The sequence below is a fragment of the Microcaecilia unicolor genome, chromosome 5, assembly GCF_901765095.1.
Source record: "Microcaecilia unicolor chromosome 5, aMicUni1.1, whole genome shotgun sequence".
NCBI classification, from domain to species: domain Eukaryota; kingdom Metazoa; phylum Chordata; class Amphibia; order Gymnophiona; family Siphonopidae; genus Microcaecilia; species Microcaecilia unicolor.
The window spans coordinates 39781666-39802911 of NC_044035.1; the positions used below are offsets into that span (position 1 = coordinate 39781666).

General features: G+C 44.1%; 1 protein-coding gene across 6 annotated transcripts in view; it reads left to right on the top strand.

The window, feature by feature from the left end:
• Nucleotides 1-21246, top strand: part of NT5C2 (5'-nucleotidase, cytosolic II) — a 214049-nt gene that overhangs the window by 70903 nt on the left and 121900 nt on the right. For 5 of the 6 annotated variants that reach the window (XM_030202814.1, XM_030202820.1, XM_030202815.1 and 2 more), the window contains one exon: nt 13754-13827. In XM_030202814.1, coding sequence (XP_030058674.1) covers nt 13754-13827 — 74 coding nt within the window. Of the gene's footprint in view, nt 1-3267; nt 3389-13753; nt 13828-21246 lie in introns of those variants that run through there. The other variant, XM_030202819.1, reaches the window with a different exon arrangement.

The following is a 21246-nucleotide window of genomic DNA, read 5'->3' on the forward strand; positions in this document are numbered from 1 at the left end:
AGAACAGCATTGATCATAAAGGTGTCAGTCCTGAGTAATTACTCTGTGAATCGTGGGAGAGAGAGAAGATCCTCAAGTACCAAGAAATGTAGTCAGAAACCAAGAAAATCTGGCAGAAAGATTACAGAAGCATTGTCCATCATTTGGGTGCCACAGTCTTGATTAAAAGGAATTTTCTTTTTTTTTTTTTTGCTTTATTTTTATTTAATTTAGTAACATTAATATCTTGTTACAGCAATTCAGAGTCAGGCATATATCAAGGAATTATCAAGCAGTATTAGGTAACAAAAAAATCTCTTCCTCAGACTACAATTGAGATAGGGCATGAAACAAAAAGATAAGGAGATCATTTAAAGAAGAAAGAAAAACCAATAAAGAAAAGCCTAATGTGGAAAAACAGCCCCCATCTATATTCATACCAGTTGATCCTCTGAGCTAACTTTTCAAGTCTAGGAAAGCACTGAGTTATTCTGGCATGAAGAACACATACTTAATTCCAGCATATTTTAATATACATTTACATGGGTAACTCAATAAGTAAGTAGCCCCAAGGTCTTTGGTCTCCTGTTTCAATGCCAGAAAAAGCTTTCTACATTCCCGTGTAGACTTAGTGACATTGTGGTACTCCCAAATTCTCTGACCATAAAACAGCCCTTGTGAGCGAGCAATGAAAATATGGTCTTAATATTGTGTTTAAATCTTGCTCAGATACAAAAGAAATAATTAGAGTAAAATGCTTTAATATCTCTGTAATTGCTTTAATAAGTCAGATTATTTACGTCCAGTTTTTTTTCCACATCCTTGCATGCCTGGATGCACACCTGGATCCGTCTTAGAAGAAATATAATTCTGTTTAAAGGAGGACTAATTTCAGGGGTAAATTTCAAGACTTTCAGAAGATATTTTCTAAGCATGTCATCAGGGGTCATCACAAGAAACTTGGGGAAATTCAGGACACGAAAATTAAATCTTCTAAGATGATTTTCCATTTGTTCAATTCCTTTGAGTCACCATTTTATCCTTCACCAAGGTAGTAGAAAGTGCTTCGAGAGATTTAACAATCGTTCTAAACACCTTCTATATTAAAAGAAAGCAAGTCAGCTTTACTCACAAATGTTGAAAATTCACCCATCAATTTGGAAACCATAGCTTTTGAACTCCACAGTGCCCTCCAGATACTCTCCAAAGTTATCTCCATGGGGGAGTCATTCCCAAACACTCAGTGGGACTCTATCACAGCTTCAGACTTGCTGGCAGCCTCACCCTCTACACAGGACTTCCAACCCTCTTTGAGAATGGAGCCCTGCTTAGAAGCTGACCAAGAAAGGGATCTAGGTGTCATCGTTGATGATACGTTGAAACCTTCTGCTCAGTGTGCTGCTGTGGCTAAGAAAGCAAATAGAATGTTAGGGATTATTAGGAAAGGAATGGAAAACAAAAATGAGGATGTTATAATGCCTTTGTGCTCCATGGTGCGACCGCACCTTGAATATTGTGTTCAATTGTGGTCGCCGCATCTCAAAAAAGATATAGTGGAATTAGAAAAGGTGCAGAGAAGGGCGACAAAAATGATAAAGGAGATGGGACGACTTCCCTATGAGGAAAGGCTAAAGCGGCTAGGGCTCTTCAGCTTGGAGAAAAGGCGGCTGATGGGAGATATGATAGAGGTCTATAAAATAATGAGTGGAGTTGAACGGGTAGATGTGAAGTGTCTGTTCACGCTTTCCAAAAATACTAGGACTAGGGGGCATGCGATGAAGGTACAATGTAGTAAATTTAAAATGAATCTGAGAAAATGTTTCTTCACTCAACGTGTAATTAAACTCTGGAATTCGTTGCCAGAGAATGTGGTAAAGGCGGTTAGCTTAGTGGAGTTTAAAAAAGGTTTGGCCGGCTTCCTAAAGGAAAAGTCCATAGACCGTTATTAAATGGACTTGGGGAAAATCCACTATTTCTGGGATAAGCAGTATAAAATGTTTAGTACATTTTTGGGATCTTGCCAGGTATTTGTGACCTGGATTGGCCACTGTTGGAAACAGGATGCTGGGCTCAATGGACCTTTGGTCTTTCCCAGTATGTACTTATGCAATTATGTACCTCTGCCGGACATGGAGGAGGGCAGACCACTAGAGGAGAAAGAGTTGTATCAAGTCCTAGAGTGCCATAGACTCCTTCCTCTGGCACCACAGCAGGATGCAAATCTCTCCTTCATTTGCTGGATGGGTGACGAAGTCCTGGCTGGCGAGGGAACTGGGCAAACCATTCCCTTATGTTTGGTATGTGGCATTGGTCTCAAAGGTAAAATTCTCTAGCCAAGCAAACGGACCTCTCCCTGCTGACAGCCTCAAGCCGCCATCTTGCCACGCCCCAAAAGGAATTTTGAATCACACTTGGCTAGGTTGCCTATACATTTTACATTCTGTGAACTCCAGAAGGAAGCTCTCTTTGGCATGATGCAAGTACTATGGCATGCAGTAGCGATAAATTTGACAGATCATATTCCATATGCCTTGGCTTAGGAGTGAGTTTCATTACTGTCATGGTGGTGTGCACAAACGTAACCCATTTGGAGACATTGCCCTCAAATAACTGTTTTGTATGCTAAAATATAGTTTGTGTAAATTAATTCTCTTTATTTCTTTTCTCTCTCTTCCATTCTCTTTCTCTTCTTTTTCATTTGCATACCTCTCTCACTCTCTCTTTCTAGACAGATTTTTTTCTTTTTTTTCCTTTCTTTTTCCCCTGTTAGATCTAATCCCTTTGTAATATAGTCATTCTTCACTTCATACCTCATGCTCTTATGATTATTCCTCTTTTTTTCCACATGAAGTAATATGGTAGTCTAAACTACAGGTCCGACTGTGTAATTTGATGCAGTTTTGAAAATGTGTGGAAATTTCAAGTATATGTAATCATTATAGTTGGTTGTGAGAGTTCATCTCTATGCTGCTGTCTGTGTACTTTGTTAAAGAGGAAGGATAATTCATACATGAGTAATAAAAGAAATATTAATACATTGTAGTTAAGGACACCTCCTACACTTTCTGCTTGTTCAGTTGTCAGGGTTAGGTGGCCTGTTAAGGTTGCTGAAAAGAAGATTGTCAACTTGTATATGAGAAGATACAGGGCCAACAAAGAGGTGGTGAACTACAAGTATTGGTGATCCAGTCTGAATATTTCTCAAAAGAAAGCAACTGAACTTATTTTGAGCAACTAAATTGCCTAGGCATCATCTTTGCTTCTGTGTAAATTCAGCTGGTCTGTTTTAATATTTACTGTTCATGAAAAAAGTTAATTTATCTATGAAAGCTAATTAACATTCAAGAATGGAACAGATTGGGATGTTGGCTATTCTTCCTGTTGATATGAACAATGAAGCAGAATACAGGTATGTTTTTTTTTTCTGCATTAGAATATTGCTGATTAATATTAAGATTGACTTGAATTTCTTCTAAATAAGTTTTATCAGTCTGAATCGTGAGATACAAGTTCTTAATTTACACTCATTTTGAATTTTCTTTTTTAAATGATGACTTTTTCATCTGCAGAAGTTCATCGTTGTTTCTTAGAGGGCAATGTCTCCAGATGGGTTAATTTTTCACATACCATGAAAGTAATGAACCTCACACTTAAGTCAGGTTATATGGAGTTTGATCTTAGTCTCTCAAATTTACAGCTACGCTTTGGGAGAGATGAGAGCATTCTTCTTGCTATGCATTTGGTAATTGCTATTCAGCCAGTCTGAATCTAAAGTATGTTTTGAGTAAGTGGAACACTTTGGGGTACTTTTACCAAGCTGCGATAAAAGGACCCTTGTGTTGGCGTCAGTGTGCAGGTTTGCCGCATGCTGAGGCACCCTTTTACCATAGTGGGTAAAAAGATGTTGTAGTTTTTTTGTTTCTTAAACAAATGGCCATGCTGTAAGTTAGGCACTTGCTGCACGGCCATTTCCTGAGGGAGCCCTTACCGCCTCCTGTTTAGGAGGTGCTAAGAGCTCCCGTGTTAACCCAGAAGTAACCGGACACTGTGCAGCGCTGCCCAATTACCACCAGTTAAGCCCATGGCGCTAAAAAAAATTAAATTATTTTTGAGCAATGGAAATGGCGCATGGCACACACTAACACTACCACTGGGCTTCCACATGGCTTAGTAAAAGGTCCCCTTTTTCTTTAATGATGAAAAAGGGCTTGGTATTACCAACTCTGAATCCTAGTCAATAACAATTTCAGTGGAAAAAAAATAAGAACTCTTTGTTGCATTGTGTAATTAAGGGTTATGTTGAATAGAATTACTTAGTTAATTGATCAGCTCCTGGTCTGAGTGTGTTGTCCTTTGCCCTAGGCCCCTCTAAGGTAGAATAGATGATTAGCTTGTCCGTGGATCTGTGCCAATAAGGGTACTACTACCTGAGGAGGAAAAATCTGGTAAAAATAAGTAAGTGTAGTCCATCAGGAAATACAAGTTAATCTACAAGACAAAGAGAAGGAAGTTTTGAGTGAGAAGTTTTCCTGTGAGCTAATTAGTTTAATAACAGGTTTGTTAATAGTTGTACCAATTATATTAATCTTAATGGAGGTGCAATACAGTGACTGTTGAAACAATTAAACTATATCATCTGCCACGTTATAACATGCTCACACAATGGTTGACATTATTTCATTGCTCACAACCCAGGAATGTTAAAATTGTTCATTGAATAAAAATCTCATCCTACCTCAGCATTAGGAATCCTCTTGGTGCAGTTGGTAGGTAGCTTAACTAACTGCACTCAAATTTCATACTGGGAAATATTTCAGGTACCCAGCCTCTGGCCAACTCAGCCACAGTTAGAGTACTGGGCCTTGTTGGGGGTTAAAAATGACAGGGGAAGGCAGTGGCAAACTACACCGCTGATTGTCCACCAAGAATCTGTCATGCAAGTGGTGGCTCCTGTAAGCCATTTGTGATTTGGTACTTGCATACAGAGGACCACCTTTAGCTTTTCACCTCAGCATTACTAAGCTTATTTTGAATGAGCATTAACTGTGTAATTAATGTGCTGTCTTAATATAATTTCTAGGTTTTGTGCACTAAAATTACTTCTCGTATGCAATTGGGCGGTTTTCCGCGACCCGCTGCGGGAAATTTTTGCCTGCGGCGGGTTGCGGTTTTTTGGGCTGGTTTTTGGGCTTCAGGGCGGTTTTTTGGGCGGCTTTTTGCTTTTTTTCGGCCGCGGGGGGCGGGGTTAGTGACGTTTTTGGGCGGGGTTAGTGACGTTTTGGGCGGGCCGATGACGTGGGAGGCGGGGCTGAAGACGTGGGAGGCGGGGCCGATGATGGGGAGGCGGGGCCGATGACGTGGGAGGCGGGGGCGGGGTTGATGACGGCGGGGGCGGGGGTGATGACGCGGGGGTGGGGGTGTCAGGGGCGGGGTTTGTGTTTGGGCGGGTTTTGGGCTGTTTTTTGGGCTGGAAAAAATTTTTCCACCTGGCAACCCTGCTTATAGCAGCAGCTTCAGAGAGCATTTTCCATCTCACAGATAGGCTGCAGAGAATACCTTCTCCTGCTTTAGACTTAGCCTGGCCTCAGAATGACATCCTATAGTATATCTCCTATCAAACTGAGCTCTCTTTTTCATCAAGCACTGCCATTTCCTCCCCTCACCCTCCCCACTGACAGTTTGAACTTCGTGGGTGTGGCTTGGATCTCTTTCAGGGAGAGAAAACTAACAACTTATAGCAGCAGCTTCAGAGAGCATTTTCCATCTCACAGATAGGCTGCAGAGAATACCTTCTCCTGCTTTAGACTTAATCCCGCCCACCCTACCCCTCTACCCACCCACCCCTAGAGTGACATGTCTTATATAACCTCCCTATCAACCCACTCATTACTTTACCTCACCCATTTCTATTCTTCTATCACCTTCTCCCACTACTCCAACCAGAGTTACACCTAATCACACTGACCACCCTTCAACATCTTCAGTCCTTCTGTGACTGTTCTCTTGTGCTTGACTGCTTAAATATTTTAAATTTAAATGCTTTACTTTTTGTCTATTAGATTGTAAGCTCTTTGAGCAGGGACTGTCTTTCTTCTGTGTTTGTACAGCGCTGCGTACACTTTGTAGCGCTCTAGAAATGTTAAATAGTAGTAGTAGTAGGATGAGTTTTTTTGAAAAATATACATTTGTGTTTATCTGATAAAAGCCTGATCAGTGAGGTATGACTGTGTGTGGAATTCAAGGAGTTTAGGGATGATGCTTGGAAAAGAGATGGCTAAAGGGGATATGATGGAAGCCTATCGAATCCTGAGTGGTGTAGAATGGATACACCACTCAGACCTCTGGCACAAATGGAGTAGCTGGACAAGAATCTGATAGAAGATATTCATAAGCTTGGTATGAAAGGGGAGGACACTATTGTTGGGAGATTTCAACTTGCCTAATGTGGATTGGAATGTCCCATCAGCAGAATTGGAAAGAAGTAGAGAGTTCATGGATGCCTGTCAAAGTGCCTTGTTCAGACAAATGGTGGTGGAACCCACGAGGGAAGGGTCGACACTGGATCTAGTACTCACAAATGGAGGAAGTGTTTCTAATGTCTGTGTGGGTGTCCACCTAGGTAATCACACAATATGGTTTGATATAAGAGCAAAAGCAGAGTGCAGATGCACAAAACTTAAAGTACTGGATTTCAGACATACTGATTTTGGTAAAATGGGAGAATACCTGAAGAAGGAGCTGATGGCATGGGAAGACATAGGTGACGTGGAAGTGTAGTATTCCAAACTGAAAGCTGCTATTAATATGGCAATTTATCTGTACACAAGGAAATAAAAACAAGAGAACAGGAAGCATATATGGTTCTCCAAACAAGTGGCTGGGAAAACATGGGCAAAAGAGACTTCGTTCAAGAAATTCAGTAGAATGCAACAAGAGAATCACGGAAAAGTTAACTGGATAAAACTCAAAGAAGCGAAGAGGGAAATACAGCTGCGAAAGCGCAGGTGGAAGAAAAACTGGCTAAAGATGTAAAGAGAGATGACAAGAACTTTTTCAGATATATTGGGGAAAGGAGAAAAGATAGGAAGGGAATTGTAAAGATGCTGAGAATAGCTATGTGGAGAGTGATGAGGATAAAATTAATGTGCTAAAATGTTCATGGAAGAAAATCCGGAAGACCGAAGGACCGTGGTCAGCTGCCAAGAGAATATCTTGAGAATGGGGTGGATATTGCACTGTTCACGGAAGAAAACATTTATAAACAGCTTCAGAATATGAAAATGTACAAAGCTATGGGGCGAGATGGGATACATCCCAGGATATTGAGGGAGCTCAGAGAAGTCCTGGCAGGATCTCTTAAGGATTTATTTAGATATGGGAGAGGTTTCGCGTGATTGGAGATGAGCAGATATGGTCCCTCTTCACAAAAGTGGAGACAGTGAAGAAGTGGAAAACTTTAGGCTGGTAAGTCTTACATCGATGGTAGGAAAAATAATGGAATCACTGCTGAAGGAAAGGATAGTTAACTTTCTAGAAGCCAATGGGTTACAGGATCCGAGACAATGTGGCTTTACCATTGGAAAATCTTGCCAAACAAATCTGATTGACTTCTTTGACTGAGTGACCAAAGAACTGAATGAAGCATATGCACTTTATGTAATGTATAAAGCCTTTGATACAGTCTATCACAGAAGACTCATGAATAAGCTGAGAGGGCTGAACTTAGGACCTAAAGTGGTGAACTGGATAGGAAACTGGTGACTGACAGGTGACAGAAGGTGGTGGTAAATGGAGGAAAGGAAGGTGAGTAGTGAAGTTCCTCAGGGGTCCGTGTTGAGGCTGATTCTGTTTAATATATTTGAGAGACCTTGCTGAAATGTTAGAAGGAAAAGTTTGCCATTTTGCGGATGATATGAAGATAGCCAATAGAGTGGATACCCTGGAAGGAGTAGAAGCAGTGAGAAGGGATCTCCAAATGTTGGAAGAATGGTCAAGGGTCTTGCAGTTAAAATTTAATGCCAAGAAATACAGAATGAAGCATTTGGGATGCAGAAATCTAAAAGAGATGTACCAGATAGAAGGGGAGAGATTGGTAAGCTTGATTCAGGAGAGGGATGTTGGGGTGATTGTGTCCGCAGCAGCTGATAGTGCACTCGTTGCACACGGACTCATGCAGTGGATACAGGCACAGGACAAGCCAGTCTGCACAAGTTATAAAGATAAGTGCTCTTTTTGTACTGAAGCACATTCAGTTTACTACTTAGCTTGAAGCTTAGAACTCAGCCAGAGATTGAGTCAGTGTAAATTGCACCAGCAATGTATGTTTCACCACTTGTATAGTGTCGTGGTTTAGACACCATCTTTGAAAGTTTTTTTACGTGCCGATGATAAAGAGAGGATCTATTTGATCCGGTTTAGCTCTAAAGATAATTTATATCCATGAGCTCTTTGAGGCCGTTTTTCCTTCTATGAACTACACAGTTCTGATAGCTTCTTGTCTATTTATACCACTTGGGGGATACATAGTTTCATGGACCTATTCTAGCGATTTGTTGTTCCCACTTCCCCTTATTATCTATTTAGTGTTTACTATACTGAACAGCTGCTTGATTGAATTGGCAGTCTGTGCAATGCCTTGAGAGAAATAATGTTTTTTGGTTGCTGATTGCCTTCCAAACTCTGGGAGGTGCCGTTTGTTTCAGGTGGTCACTTAGGGGAAATTTAATTAGAAAATGGTCCGACCAATACTGCTATCCCAGAATTCTGGGATGTCAACCCCTTTGTAGTATGTGACCCTTTTCATGGTTTGTATCACCTGTATGAATCCTAGTTCTGTCATCGTCTCCAGAGAGGCAGCTGTGGTGGTATCAGGGAGTTTGATGTGTAGATTGAAATCTCCTATGATCACCATCCTAGGATAATTCAGGGTCACTTGAGTAATCAGGTCTAGGAGTTCGTGCACAGATAATGTGTTGTTACTAGGTGCTCGGTATACCATGAGTAGCCAGATTGGTTTCTGCTCTTCAAGCTGGATTAAAAGAGATTCTGATTCATGTACGCCACATAGAGCCTGCCTTGGTGGGAATATGTGGGATATAAATGTTGACAATAAAATAAATAAAATAAAATTTAGCTGGAGGATGGAGATTCTGCGCAGTTTTATTGTATTCTGAATTAAGATTGCTACCCCTCCACCTTGTCTTCCTGGTCTTGGTTGATGTTGGACATTGAAACCTGTTGGGTATAGTTCAGCCAGTGGTAAACCCCCACTTTAATCTAGGCAGGTTTCACTTATTACTAGGATGTCAAGGTGCTGTTCATGTATGACCATCATGGTTCACTGAAGATTTCTTTGCAGCTGATCTGGCATTTACTACTTATCATTAACTAGTCCTGTAGTTCCCAAGGGTGGTCTTGGTTGCTGGTAGTAGCTTTGTTGTGGCAATGAGGTGATCTTTTAAGTACTGTTATGTAGGTGTTTGACCTCTTGCACTTTTACCTTCACTGTTGGTTGGTGGGGATTATAGTTTCCTCTCCCACACACCACTGGGATCCCCGATGTCTCTTGGTCTGCCGGACCAAGGCACATTCTTTGTCAGAAACTAGTTAGGCAAATCTCAGTGGGTGGCACTGCACCCTGTGGATCAGTAGTCTTACTAATTGGCAATGTAGGATTAAGGCTTTAAGTAATCAACTGTTTTGTAAAGTTGTAAATTCAGACCAGGCCTGGGAGATCAGACTTCCAGTAATAACGAAACAAATGGCTATACTTAGCACTTCTATGTCAGTTTCTTTGGAGACTTAATGCAGAGGAAGTTGATGGTGAACTTTAGTTTTAACGGAATGTAACAGATTCAGAATCTTAGAAATATTTATTTAGTTAAAATAAAACTTCAATTCATGGATTGTAGGTACGCGCTTCTTAATTTCTGGTTCTGATATCCTGGATGGTCCAATTGATACAGGTTGCTGTAGGCTTTTCTGTGGCAGATTGCACTTGGATATCCCTATGGTAAGAAAGCAAATTGACACAACCAGGCATCGTTGGGCTTTGACCCAAACTGGATGGGGAGTAGCCATCAGGAAGCACACGATTAATTGGTTAGCAGATTGCATCTCCTTCGCTTATGCCCAGGCTGGGCTGACTCTGGAGGGTCCTGTCAAGACTTATAATGTCAGAACTATGGCTATATCGGTAGCCCACTTGAGGTGAGCCTCCATAGAGGAGATTTGCAATGCTCTGATGTGTACATTTGTCTGTCTTAATAGGATACCTGATACGTCAGCCTGTTCGGTCAGGCAGTCCTGAAGAATTTTTTCGGTGTCTAGAATCCAACTCTACATAAGTACATAAGTACATAAGTAGTGCCATACTGGGAAAGACCAAAGGTCCATCTAGCCCAGCATCCTGTCACCGACAGTGGCCAATCCAGGTCAAGGGCACCTGGCACGCTCCCCAAACGTAAAAACATTCCAGACAAGTTATACCTAAAAATGCGGAATTTTTCCAAGTCCATTTAATAGCGGTCTATGGACTTGTCCTTTAGGAATCTATCTAACCCCTTTTTAAACTCCGTCAAGCTAACCGCCCGTACCACGTTCTCCGGCAACGAATTCCAGAGTCTAATTACACGTTGGGTGAAGAAATATTTTCTCCGATTCGTTTTAAATTTACCACACTGTAGCTTCAACTCATGCCCTCTAGTCCTATTATTTTTGGATAGCGTGAACAGTCGCTTCACATCCACCCGATCCATTCCACTCATTATTTTATACACTTCTATCATATCTCCCCTCAGCCGTCTCTTCTCCAAGCTGAAAAGCCCTAGCCTTCTCAGCCTCTCTTCATAGGAAAGTCGTCCCATCCCCACTATCATTTTCGTCGCCCTTCGCTGTACCTTTTCCAATTCTACTATATCTTTTTTGAGATACGGAGACCAGTACTGAACACAATACTCCAGGTGCGGTCGCACCATGGAGCGATACAACGGCATTATAACATCCGCACACCTGGACTCCATACCCTTCCTAATAACACCCAACATTCTATTTGCTTTCCTAGCCGCAGCAGCACACTGAGCAGAAGGTTTCAGCGTATCATCGACGACGACACCCAGATCCTTTTCTTGATCCGTAACTCCTAACGCGGAACCTTGCAAGACATAGCTATAATTCGGGTTCCTCTTACCCACATGCATCACTTTGCACTTGTCAACATTGAACTTCATCTGCCACTTGCACGCCCATTCTCCCAGTCTCGCAAGGTCCTCCCTGTAATCGTTCACATTCCTCCTGCGACTTGACGACCCTGAATAATTTTGTGTCATCGGCGAATTTAATTACCTCACTAGTTATTCCCATCTCTAGGTCATTTATAAATACATTAAAAAGCAACGGACCCAGCACAGACCCCTGCGGGACCCCACTAACTACCCTCCTCCACTGAGAATACTGGCCACGCAATCCTACTCTCTGCTTCCTATCTTTCAACCAGTTCTTAATCCATAATAATACCCTACCTCCGATTCCATGACTCTGCAATTTCTTCAGGAGTCTTTCGTGCGGCACTTTGTCAAACGCCTTCTGAAAATCCAGATATACAATATCAACCGGCTCCCCATTGTCCACATGTTTGCTTACCCCCTCAAAAAAATGCATTAGATTGGTGAGGCAAGACTTCCCTTCACTAAATCCGTGCTGACTTTGTCTCATCAGTCCATGTTTTTGTATATGCTCTGCAATTTTATTCTTAATAATAGCCTCCACCATCTTGCCCACCTAGGCCCAGTTTTTTTGGTTCCAGGCTGCACCTTCACAACTAGTATGTAAATAGTTTCAGGTTAATTGACTTTGAGGCCTCGATGCTTCGAGCGCCTATTGTCCTAGTATTGTTTTCAGTGAGCAAGTTGTAACTAGGGATTCCCAGCTGTGAGAATACAATTGGCCTGTTTGTCCTTGGAGAAAGCGAAGTTACTCATCTGTAGCAGATGTTCCCTGAGGAGAACAGGCCATGTAGTCTCACAAGCCCTCCCAGCTCCCCTTGATGTTGTATTCATTAGCTATTTTACATGACTGGGGGACCTGCACTTGCACGTTGGTTAGGAAGGCACTAGTGCACGCGTGGTGGGACGCTGCTAGACAATTCTACATTAATCTCGGTAGTCAGTGTCCGCACTGGGCTCCATCAGATGATGTCACCCAGCTGTGAGAATACTTGACCTGCTGTTCTTGGAGATCGCCTGCTACAGGTAAGTAACTTTGCTTTATGAATACATAACAAAGTTGTACGCATTTGAGACAGAAAAGAAATGTTTGACAAGAGAACTAGTTGGAACTTAATTGTATTCTGAATTTTATGCATATGGGAACCTGGTTGTGCTATGAATCTTGAATAAAGAAATATGAAAAAAAATGGCAAACAGTATTGCAACGTACTTTAAGTATAAACATAAATTATTGAATTAGTGTAATGAATCAGAATTCTGCCAATTAATATTCCTCCCAATATCTTTGAAGGGATTGGTAATTCCTTGGGATAGCTAGGACAGTTTTCTCCGATTTGTATGATTCTTTGTTGGAATGCACTTCCCACTGATAATTAAGACTTATCTGTTTACTTAATTTTGTTTGACTATTGTACCCTGCACTTGATTTTATGTATTTTTGTATGATGTATTGCTTGTATAGCTATTTTTATTTGCTGATGTAAACCGCACTGGATCTGTTTGGGAAGGGTGGCGGTATATAAGTATGCATTGACATTGACATATATACATGGCTGCACTTCCCTATACATGTTTGACAAAAACTCTATGTTCAGCTCGGCAAAGCCTTTTGTGAAATGCCACTAGAGTTTAGCACAACCCAAGCTAGATGTCTCATTTCAATATTCTATATAAAATGGGCCTTTAATTCTTCAAGTTAAGATCCTAAACCCTTTGAATATTAGCCTTAAGATCTTTATTAGGTGGGTATTAGTTTAGGGAGGTGGTGATATTTGCATATACATAGAAATACAGAAAATGGTGACAGATAAAGACCATAAGGCCTATCAAGTCTGCCCATCCATACCATCTATCCCTTCATCTGCCTTAGAGATCCTATGTACTGAATTCAGATACAGCCTTCATCTCCATCACTTCCCCTGGGAGACTGTTCCATATTTCCACCACCCTTTCTGTAAAGAATTATTCCCTTTGATTACTACTGAGTCTGTTACCTTTCACCTTCATCCTGTGCCCCCTCTTTTCAGAGCTTTCTTTCAATTGAAAGAGATTTATCTCCTATGCATATATACCATGGAGGTATTTAAATGTCGCTATCATACCTCCCCTCTCCTGCCTTCCAAAGTATACATATTGATATCTTGACAGGACTACAGATCATTTTAGTAGCTGCCCTCTGGTCCAACTCCATCCTGCTTATGTCTTTTTGAAAGTGTGATCTCCAGAATTATACACAGTTGTAAATAGTACTGTTTTTAACTGTGCCGTTTTAAGTCTTCATTCTTGTTATACTGTGCTGCTTTTAAAATTTGGTGCTATGAAACACCATAGGTATGTATCTTTCTGCTAGTATGATTAACACTCATTTTCAGGCCTTAGGCTCCTTCAGGCTTTACTCAAAGGCTTCTATTGCCTAAATATTTTGTTGTGCAGTAGAAGTGGTATAGTTGATGACAGACTAAAACGTACCTGGCAATTTTTATTTCATTTATATAGCTGCTGGTCCCTTGTGTGTGAATTTCCACCTTTTTTTTTTTTTCTTCTTGTAGGGTCTTTGTGAACAGAAGCTTAGCCATGGAAAAGATCAAATGTTTTGGTTTTGATATGGACTACACCCTTGCTGGTGAGTACACAGATACAGTAAATAGGAATAATACTTTATAATGCATTCATAGTTTTGTGGGGAGAGTCCCAAAAACCATATGTGTAGCTCAACATAGTACACATACTCTACAAAGTTAAGAAAATAAAATTATTGAAGGCCATATAAAATAAGCATTTGCTGCAGATAAGCATTAACATTTGATATGACTCCCTGAGTCGGGGTCTTGCCAAAACTGACCCAGTGTCAGAAGTTTTTTTTTTTTTATTCTTTATCATTTTTAATCAATTTACAAGTATTCACACTTGAATAGGAAAATCAGATTAAATCATTTTACAAGAATATGTTCATAGTAAAGAAATAAAAAAAATTAATACATCTTGCATTAGACCACCAAATAGGGGACAAAGACCGTAAATGCACTCAGGAGATGAGAATCAAAGCAAACTTTAAAGAAAGACTTAACAGATTATCCACTTTATACTATCAATTCCTTGTCATCAAGCAGATGAAGCCATTACGTATGGGTTGTGTCCATCAACCAGCAGGGGGAGATAGAGAGCACTAAACTTTTCACAGTGCCTCATGGCCAGCCAGCTCCACTGCCTCTTCAGTATTCTCTATCTCCCCAAGCAGGGTGGCTGCAGCTTCTTCGAGCTCCATCAAAAATCTGCCTGGGGGTGGCTCCTGGCTTGCCAGTTGTTAGCCGGGGTGTTAGAGGCTATAGCAGCTTCACTTTGAAGGCACATAGGTTAGCCCTTTCCCTGCCTTACCCATGCCCCCGTGGATGTGGACATATTAGCTTGCTTTTCCCTGTCCTTTCCCACTCAGTGGATGCAGGCACATTGGTTTGCCTTTCCCTGCCTTTCCCACTCATCTGAGCCTCTGGAGTTCTTATTACCTCTGCTTTCCTCACAGCATTAAAAAAAAAAAAGTTGTGTCGCGCTTTGGCGCAGCGACGTTGGAACAGAGGTTTTCCTTTTTCTTCTATGGGACCGGAGCTGTGATACTCGGTCCGGTGAGGTAAGAGTGTTTTCTAACTCCTCTGGGGTGGGCCCTTGATCGGGGCGTTTTTGGCGCAAAACCACCATTTTGAATTTTCCCGCCGTTTTCGGCGATGGCTGCAGAGAATGTAAAGCGCTGTTCCCGGTGTGGCAAGCGCAAATCAGCAGCGGGGCTCTGTGAATCGTGCTGTACAGGTGTAAGAGCTGGCCCGAGCATGGCGAGCGATGATTCTTCCCGCTCAGAGCTGGCAGAGGACGCCATTTTGAATTCTCCACATGGCGCGGCCTCCGTAGAGACGGAGAGCCCTAAGCCCGGGGGGGGGGGGGATCTCGAATTGAGGCTATTCAGGGAGCGGCTAGCCCCGGACGGGATCTGGGTGCCCAGGGCGAGTTTTTCTCCCCTGATTTTGTGTTGTTATTGCATAAAGCATACATGCTGAAAAGAGCTCTCCCTCAAGGGTCATCTGAGGCCCCTTCTATTGTTCCCCCCAGTGGATTCTGGCCTGGGACTGCCCGCTGAGGCTATTTTCCCTGATAAATGGCATAAAGAAAAGCGTAGAAGGGCTAATTCCCCTTCAGATTGTGGTGCACCTCCTTTCCCCCCCCCCCCCATGGTCGGGCTGTGAGGATTCAGAGAGTTCTGGCAGGCCTTGGTGGTCTGAGGAGCCAGGTGCAGAATTACCACAGGATCTGGATGATCCGTCCGCAGTGAGGATTTTCCACCGTGATGAGCTGCCAGCGCTTATTTCAGATGCCCTACAGGTCCTTTCTATTGAAGAGCCTGACAGTGGCACGGCCTCCTCTGTGAATCCTAGGATGGCTAGTACCAAAAAGCCTGCTCGAGCCTTTCCTTTGCATGACTCCATCCAAGAGCTTATTTCCGCTCAGTGGGCTGACCCCGAGGGACCTTTGAAAGTTTCCGGGGCTATGGGGCAATTATACCCTCTGCATGAGGAGCATTTGGCTCGCTTTGCAATGCCTAACGTAGATGCCCTAGTCACTGCGGTGACAAAGAGAACTACCCTCCCTGTGGAAGGAGGAGTTGCCCTGAAGGATATACAAGACCGTAGGCTGGAAGCAGCACTTAAACGGTCCTTTGAAATTGCAGGTCTTACTGTTCGGGCGTCTGCATGCAGTTGTTATGCTGCTAGAGCCTGCCTGGCGTGGTTGCAACAGGCAGTGGAACAGCCCGGAGATGGAGCGGAGCCCTTCTCGGATGTGGCTCCACGGCTGGAGTCGGCCTTGTCCTTTTTGGCTGATGCCCTTTATGATATTGTCAGAGCTTCGGCTAAACAAATGGCAGTAGCAGTGGCGGTTCGCAGTCTTATTTGGCTACGACATTGGGCAGCGGACATGGCCTCTAAGCAAAGGTTGGTGAAGTTGCCCTTTCAAGGCCTTCTCCTATTTGGTGAGGAGTTGGGAAAAAAATTGTTAAAGGCCTGGGAGATCCTAAACCCCAGCGCTTGCCCGAAGATAGGCCGAGGCCTTCCTCCAAGGGCCAGGCGGTCCACTCCTCTTATAGACCTCGCTTCCATGAAGCTAGAAGGTACCGCCCGGGGCGTTCTGCTGGGTTCACTTCTCGTGGCCGTTTTTCAGCAGAGGAACTCCTTTCGCTCGGACAAGCGTTCCGCAGCCACCGGCTCTAGGCCTGGAGTTCAGGGACGACCCTCTCAATGATGGTGCGCCGGCCCCCTCCTCGCTTCCTGTCATCGGAGGACGTCTTTCCCTCTTGGCTGAGGAGTGGGCCAATATTTCCTCAGATCAGTGGGTTCTGGACCTGATCAGAGATGGCTACAGAATAGAATTCAACGCCCTAATAAGAGACATGTTTGTGGAGTCCCGATGCAGTTCTGCCACCAAACGGGCGGCGGTAGAGGAGACTTTGCAAGGTCTGATTCAGTTAGGGGCCGTGTCCCCGGTACCTCCCGCCGAACACGGCTACGGCCGATACTCCATCTAATTTGTGGTGCCACGAAAAGGTGGGTCTTTTTGCCCTATTCTGGACTTAAAAGAATTAAACAAGTCCCTGAGAGTGCGGCATTTCCACATGGAAACCCTGCGCTCCGTCATTGCTGCGGTACAGCCAGGAGAGTTTCTCACGTCTCTAGACCTGAAAGAAGCTTACTTGCACATACCAATTTGGTCCCTGCACCAGAAGTTTCTGAGGTTTGTGGTGTTGGGAAAACATTTCCAGTTCTGGGCCTTGCCTTTCGGCCTCGCCACAGCTCCCCGAACCTTTTCGAAGGTAATAGTGGCAGTAGCTGCTTTGCTCAGGCGAGAAGGTATCAGGGTTCACCCGTACCTAGACGACTGGCTCATCAGAGCAGACTCTGTAACAGAGAGCTATCAAGCTACAGCCAGAATGGTCTCAGTACTTCAATCTCTAGGCTGGGTCGTCAATATGGCCAAAGGTCACCTGACCCCCTCGCAATCTCTAGAATATTTGGGGGCCAGGTTCGACACAGTCTTGGGCTATGTATACCTACCCGAGCTAAGGCGGTGCAAGCTTCAGAATCAGGTCCGTCTGCTCCTGAGGATGCCCCGCCCGCGAGCTTGGGACATTGTCCAGCTGCTGGGATCGATGACAGCCACATTGGAAGTGGTGCCCTGGGTGAGAGCGCACCTGAGACCTCTACAGTATTCCCTACTTCAAAGATGGTCTCCAGTTTCTCAGGATTATCAATGCAGACTTTCTTGGCTCCCTGCGGCCCGACTCAGCATGGAGTGGTGGCTCTCAGACAGCATGCTGCGGTGAGGAATGCCGCTGGCGCTCCCCGATTGGTGTCTAGTAGTGACAGATGCCAGCCTGAAGGGCTGGGGCGCACATTGCAAGGGGAAGCATGCCCAGGGTCTATGGACACCCGAGGAGTCGGAGTGGTCCATCAACCGCCTGGAGTTGAAAGCGGTATTTCAGGCGCTTCTGACCTTTCAAGTGACCCTGGAAGGATTGGCTGTCAGAGTGATGTTGGACAACACGACAGCAGTGGCCTACATAAAATCGACAAGGCGGCACTCAGTGCAGAGCACTGGCTGCGCAGGCCGAACAGATTTGCCACTGGGCCGAGCTGCATCTTCCGTTTCTGTCGGCAGCTCACATTGCAGGTCAGAGCAACGTGCAAGCCGATTATCTAAGCAGGCATCAGATCGATCCAGCAGAATGGGAACTAGCAGATGAAGTATTCCTGCAGATATGTGCCAAATGGGGCAAGCCCGTGATGGATCTTATGGCGACAAGTTCAAAAGCCAAAGTCCCGTTCTTCTTCAGCAGACGGAGAGATCCTCGCTGGGCAGGGTTGGATGCCTTGACTCAGCCCTTGCCTCCGGGCCTACTATATGTGTTCCCTCCGTGGCCCTTGATAGGGCGCGTGCTCCTGCGGATTCGGCTGCACCCAGGAGAAGTGGTCCTCATCACCCCGGATTGGCCCAGGAGGCCTTGGTATGCGGACCTCCGACAGATGCTAGTGGAGGCTCCCCTTCCTTTACCTCTGGTACCGAACCTGTTGTCACAGGGCCCGGTAGCCATGGAGGACGCCTGCCGCTTTGGTTTTATGGCATGGCGATTGAGAGGGCGCAATTGAGGGATAAAGGCTATTCAAACACAGTCATTTCCACTCTCCTGTAGGCCCACAACCGCTCCACTTCCGTGGCTTATGCCAGGATTTGGCGCCAGTTTGAGTCTTGATGTGCTTCAAAAGCGATCACCCATGCGGGCTCCTGTCTCGACGATTCTGGACTTTTTGCAGGATGGTGTACAAAAAGGCTTGGCCTATAATTCCCTGCGGGTGCAAGTGGCAGCGTTGGCCTCCCTTCGTGGTAAGGTTGAAGGCGTGTCTTTAGCTGCTCATCCAGATGTGGCACGGTTTCTTAGTGGGGTGCTTTGGCTCCGGCCTTCCGTGCGAGCACCCTGCCCAGCTTGGAACCTGAGGCTAGTTTTGAAGGCCCTGCAGGCTTCTCCTTTTGAGCCGCTTTGGTGAGCATCGGAGAAAGATTTGACACTAAAAGCCGTTTTTCTTGTGGCCATTACTTCGGCGAGACGGGTGTCAGAGCTCCAGGCGCTGTCCTGTAGAGACCCATTTCTGCAATTCTCAGAGTCCAGGGTCACGGTTCGGACCGTGCCTTCCTTCATGCCTAAGGTGGTTTCAGCGTTTTACCTAAACCAGCCTATTTTCTTGCCCTCCTTTGATAAGGAGGAGTTTCCAGAATCTTTTGGGCAGTTGCACCTGTTGGATGTGCGCAGGACTCTGCTGCAGTATCTGCGAGTTACTATCTCTTTCAGGATCTATGATCATCTGCTTGTTTTGCTATCAGGTCCTCGCAGAGGGTCTCCAGCGTCTAAAGCCACTATTGCCCGCTGGCTCAAAGAAACTATCTTTTCAGCTTATCTGCTTGCTGGCTGGTCTCTGCCTGTAGCCTTTAAGGCGCATTCTACCAGAGCGATTTCTTCCTCTTGGGCTGATCCTGGAGCACTCTCTCGTCAAGAGATATGCAGTGCAGCAACATGGGCTTCTAAGCTCTCTTTTGCCCGACATTACAGGCTGGATATGGCTGCTAGGAGGGATGCGCATTTTGGAGCACAAGTGCTAGCGTGTGGTGTGACCTGTTCCCACCCTATATAGGGATTGCTTTGTTACATCCCATACGTAATGGCTTCATCTGCTTGATGACAAGGAAGGGAAAATTAGGTTCTTACCTTGGTAATTTTCTTTCCTTTAGTCATAGCAGATGAAGCCATGAGCCCTCCCTGTATGATTGTATGCTGTGAATCTGTTTCAGGTTCTGTTCTTGTTTCCTGAAGTTCCTTCCTTGGGAGAAAGTTGGAAAACAGTCTTCAGGATTCATGTTCACTTATAGGAGGATGAGTCCATTCCCTCCAGTTTATGTTTTGGAGGATGAGTTTATTCCCTCCAGGAGGTTGCGTGTATCCCCTCCAGTTATACAATGAGGACGAGTTTATTCCCTCCAGGAGGATGTGTTCATTCTCTCCTTTTGAGTTCATGCCCTTGTTAAGGGGCCATCGTTCGCTGTGAGGAAAGTTCATGTTATTCCCATTGCGGTTTGCCATACTGCTTTGGAAGCTTCAAATACCGAAGAGGCAGTGGAGCTGGCTGGCCATGAGGCACTGTGAAAAGTTGAGTGCTCTCTATCTTCCCCTGCTGGTTGATGGACACAACCCATACGTAATGGCTTCATCTGCTATGACTAAAGGAAAGAAAATTACCAAGGTAAGAACCTAATTTTCCCATCTTAACCCTGAAATCAATACTGCTTGGCTCCAACCTGTTTCATGACAGCTTTTTCTGATCTATAAATTGTTTCAAATGGTCAGGTATGAAGAAACCCAGTGTCAGAAGTTTTGAGTCTCATCATTAAGCTGCACATTAAGCCAGTATCGCCTTATGGATGGTCCAAGGCCCCCCCCCACCCCCCCCACCCCCGTTTTTTTAAATTTACATTTCAAAATAACATTAAATTCCTTGTCATCTATTCCAGACCATTCCAGACTAATAGGTCATGTCCGTCCACCAGAGAAGGAGACAGAGAATATAATAGTTCCAAGTACTTCGCCTTTAAGGGTATCGTGCAGCCTGGAATGCTCAGTATTTTTCTCTGTCTCCTAGTGGATGGTGGATGGATTGTTCAGCTCCTGGTCTGGTTTGTTCAGGTGTCAGTTGAGCAGTGGATTATAGCTGATTGACAGCTGAGTTATTTGGGCTGACTTCCTGGAATGGATACATGCAGGAGATCTACAGTACATTAACATAATACATGGAGCCTATATAATGAGAGAGCAAGGAGTGAACCTTTCAGTGTTACCAAAAATTGCACGCGTGCCCATTTTGAGCACAGTCTAATTGAATAACAAGGTAATTAGCTCCAGTTGGCTTTTTAACAAGAGCAATTGGCACTAATTAAATTTAAGTGTGCATTTAAAAAAAAGGGTGCAGAAATGGGGTCCTGGGCAGAACGGGGGCGTTCCTAGCATTTACACTTGTTATAGAATTTAGTTGCGTACATTTGCACCATGTTTCAGTTGGTGTAAATGGCCTTGTCTAAATCTAGGTGCGATCCCAGGTTGTAAGTGTTACTCTATAAACCACAGCTACCTTTAAACACGGCTTATAGAATAGTGCTTTTTCTGGCATCATATATAGAATTCACCCCATAATATCTTATGTCCTAAAAATAATAATGTTATATGATGTGAAAGGACAGGGGACCATGAATTAATATAATCACCAGCAACTACAGGATCCATATAACAGCTTTTTCAAACATATGCTGGAATGCCACTGGGCTGGGAACAGCTGCCTTACCTCAGGTGTTTTAAGAATAAAACATCACTGGCACCCGTCTATGCCATATCCATTCTAAATCCCAACAATATTAATATGTACAAGTGCCCAAAAATTCAAATTCTAGTGTCCGATCAAGATCA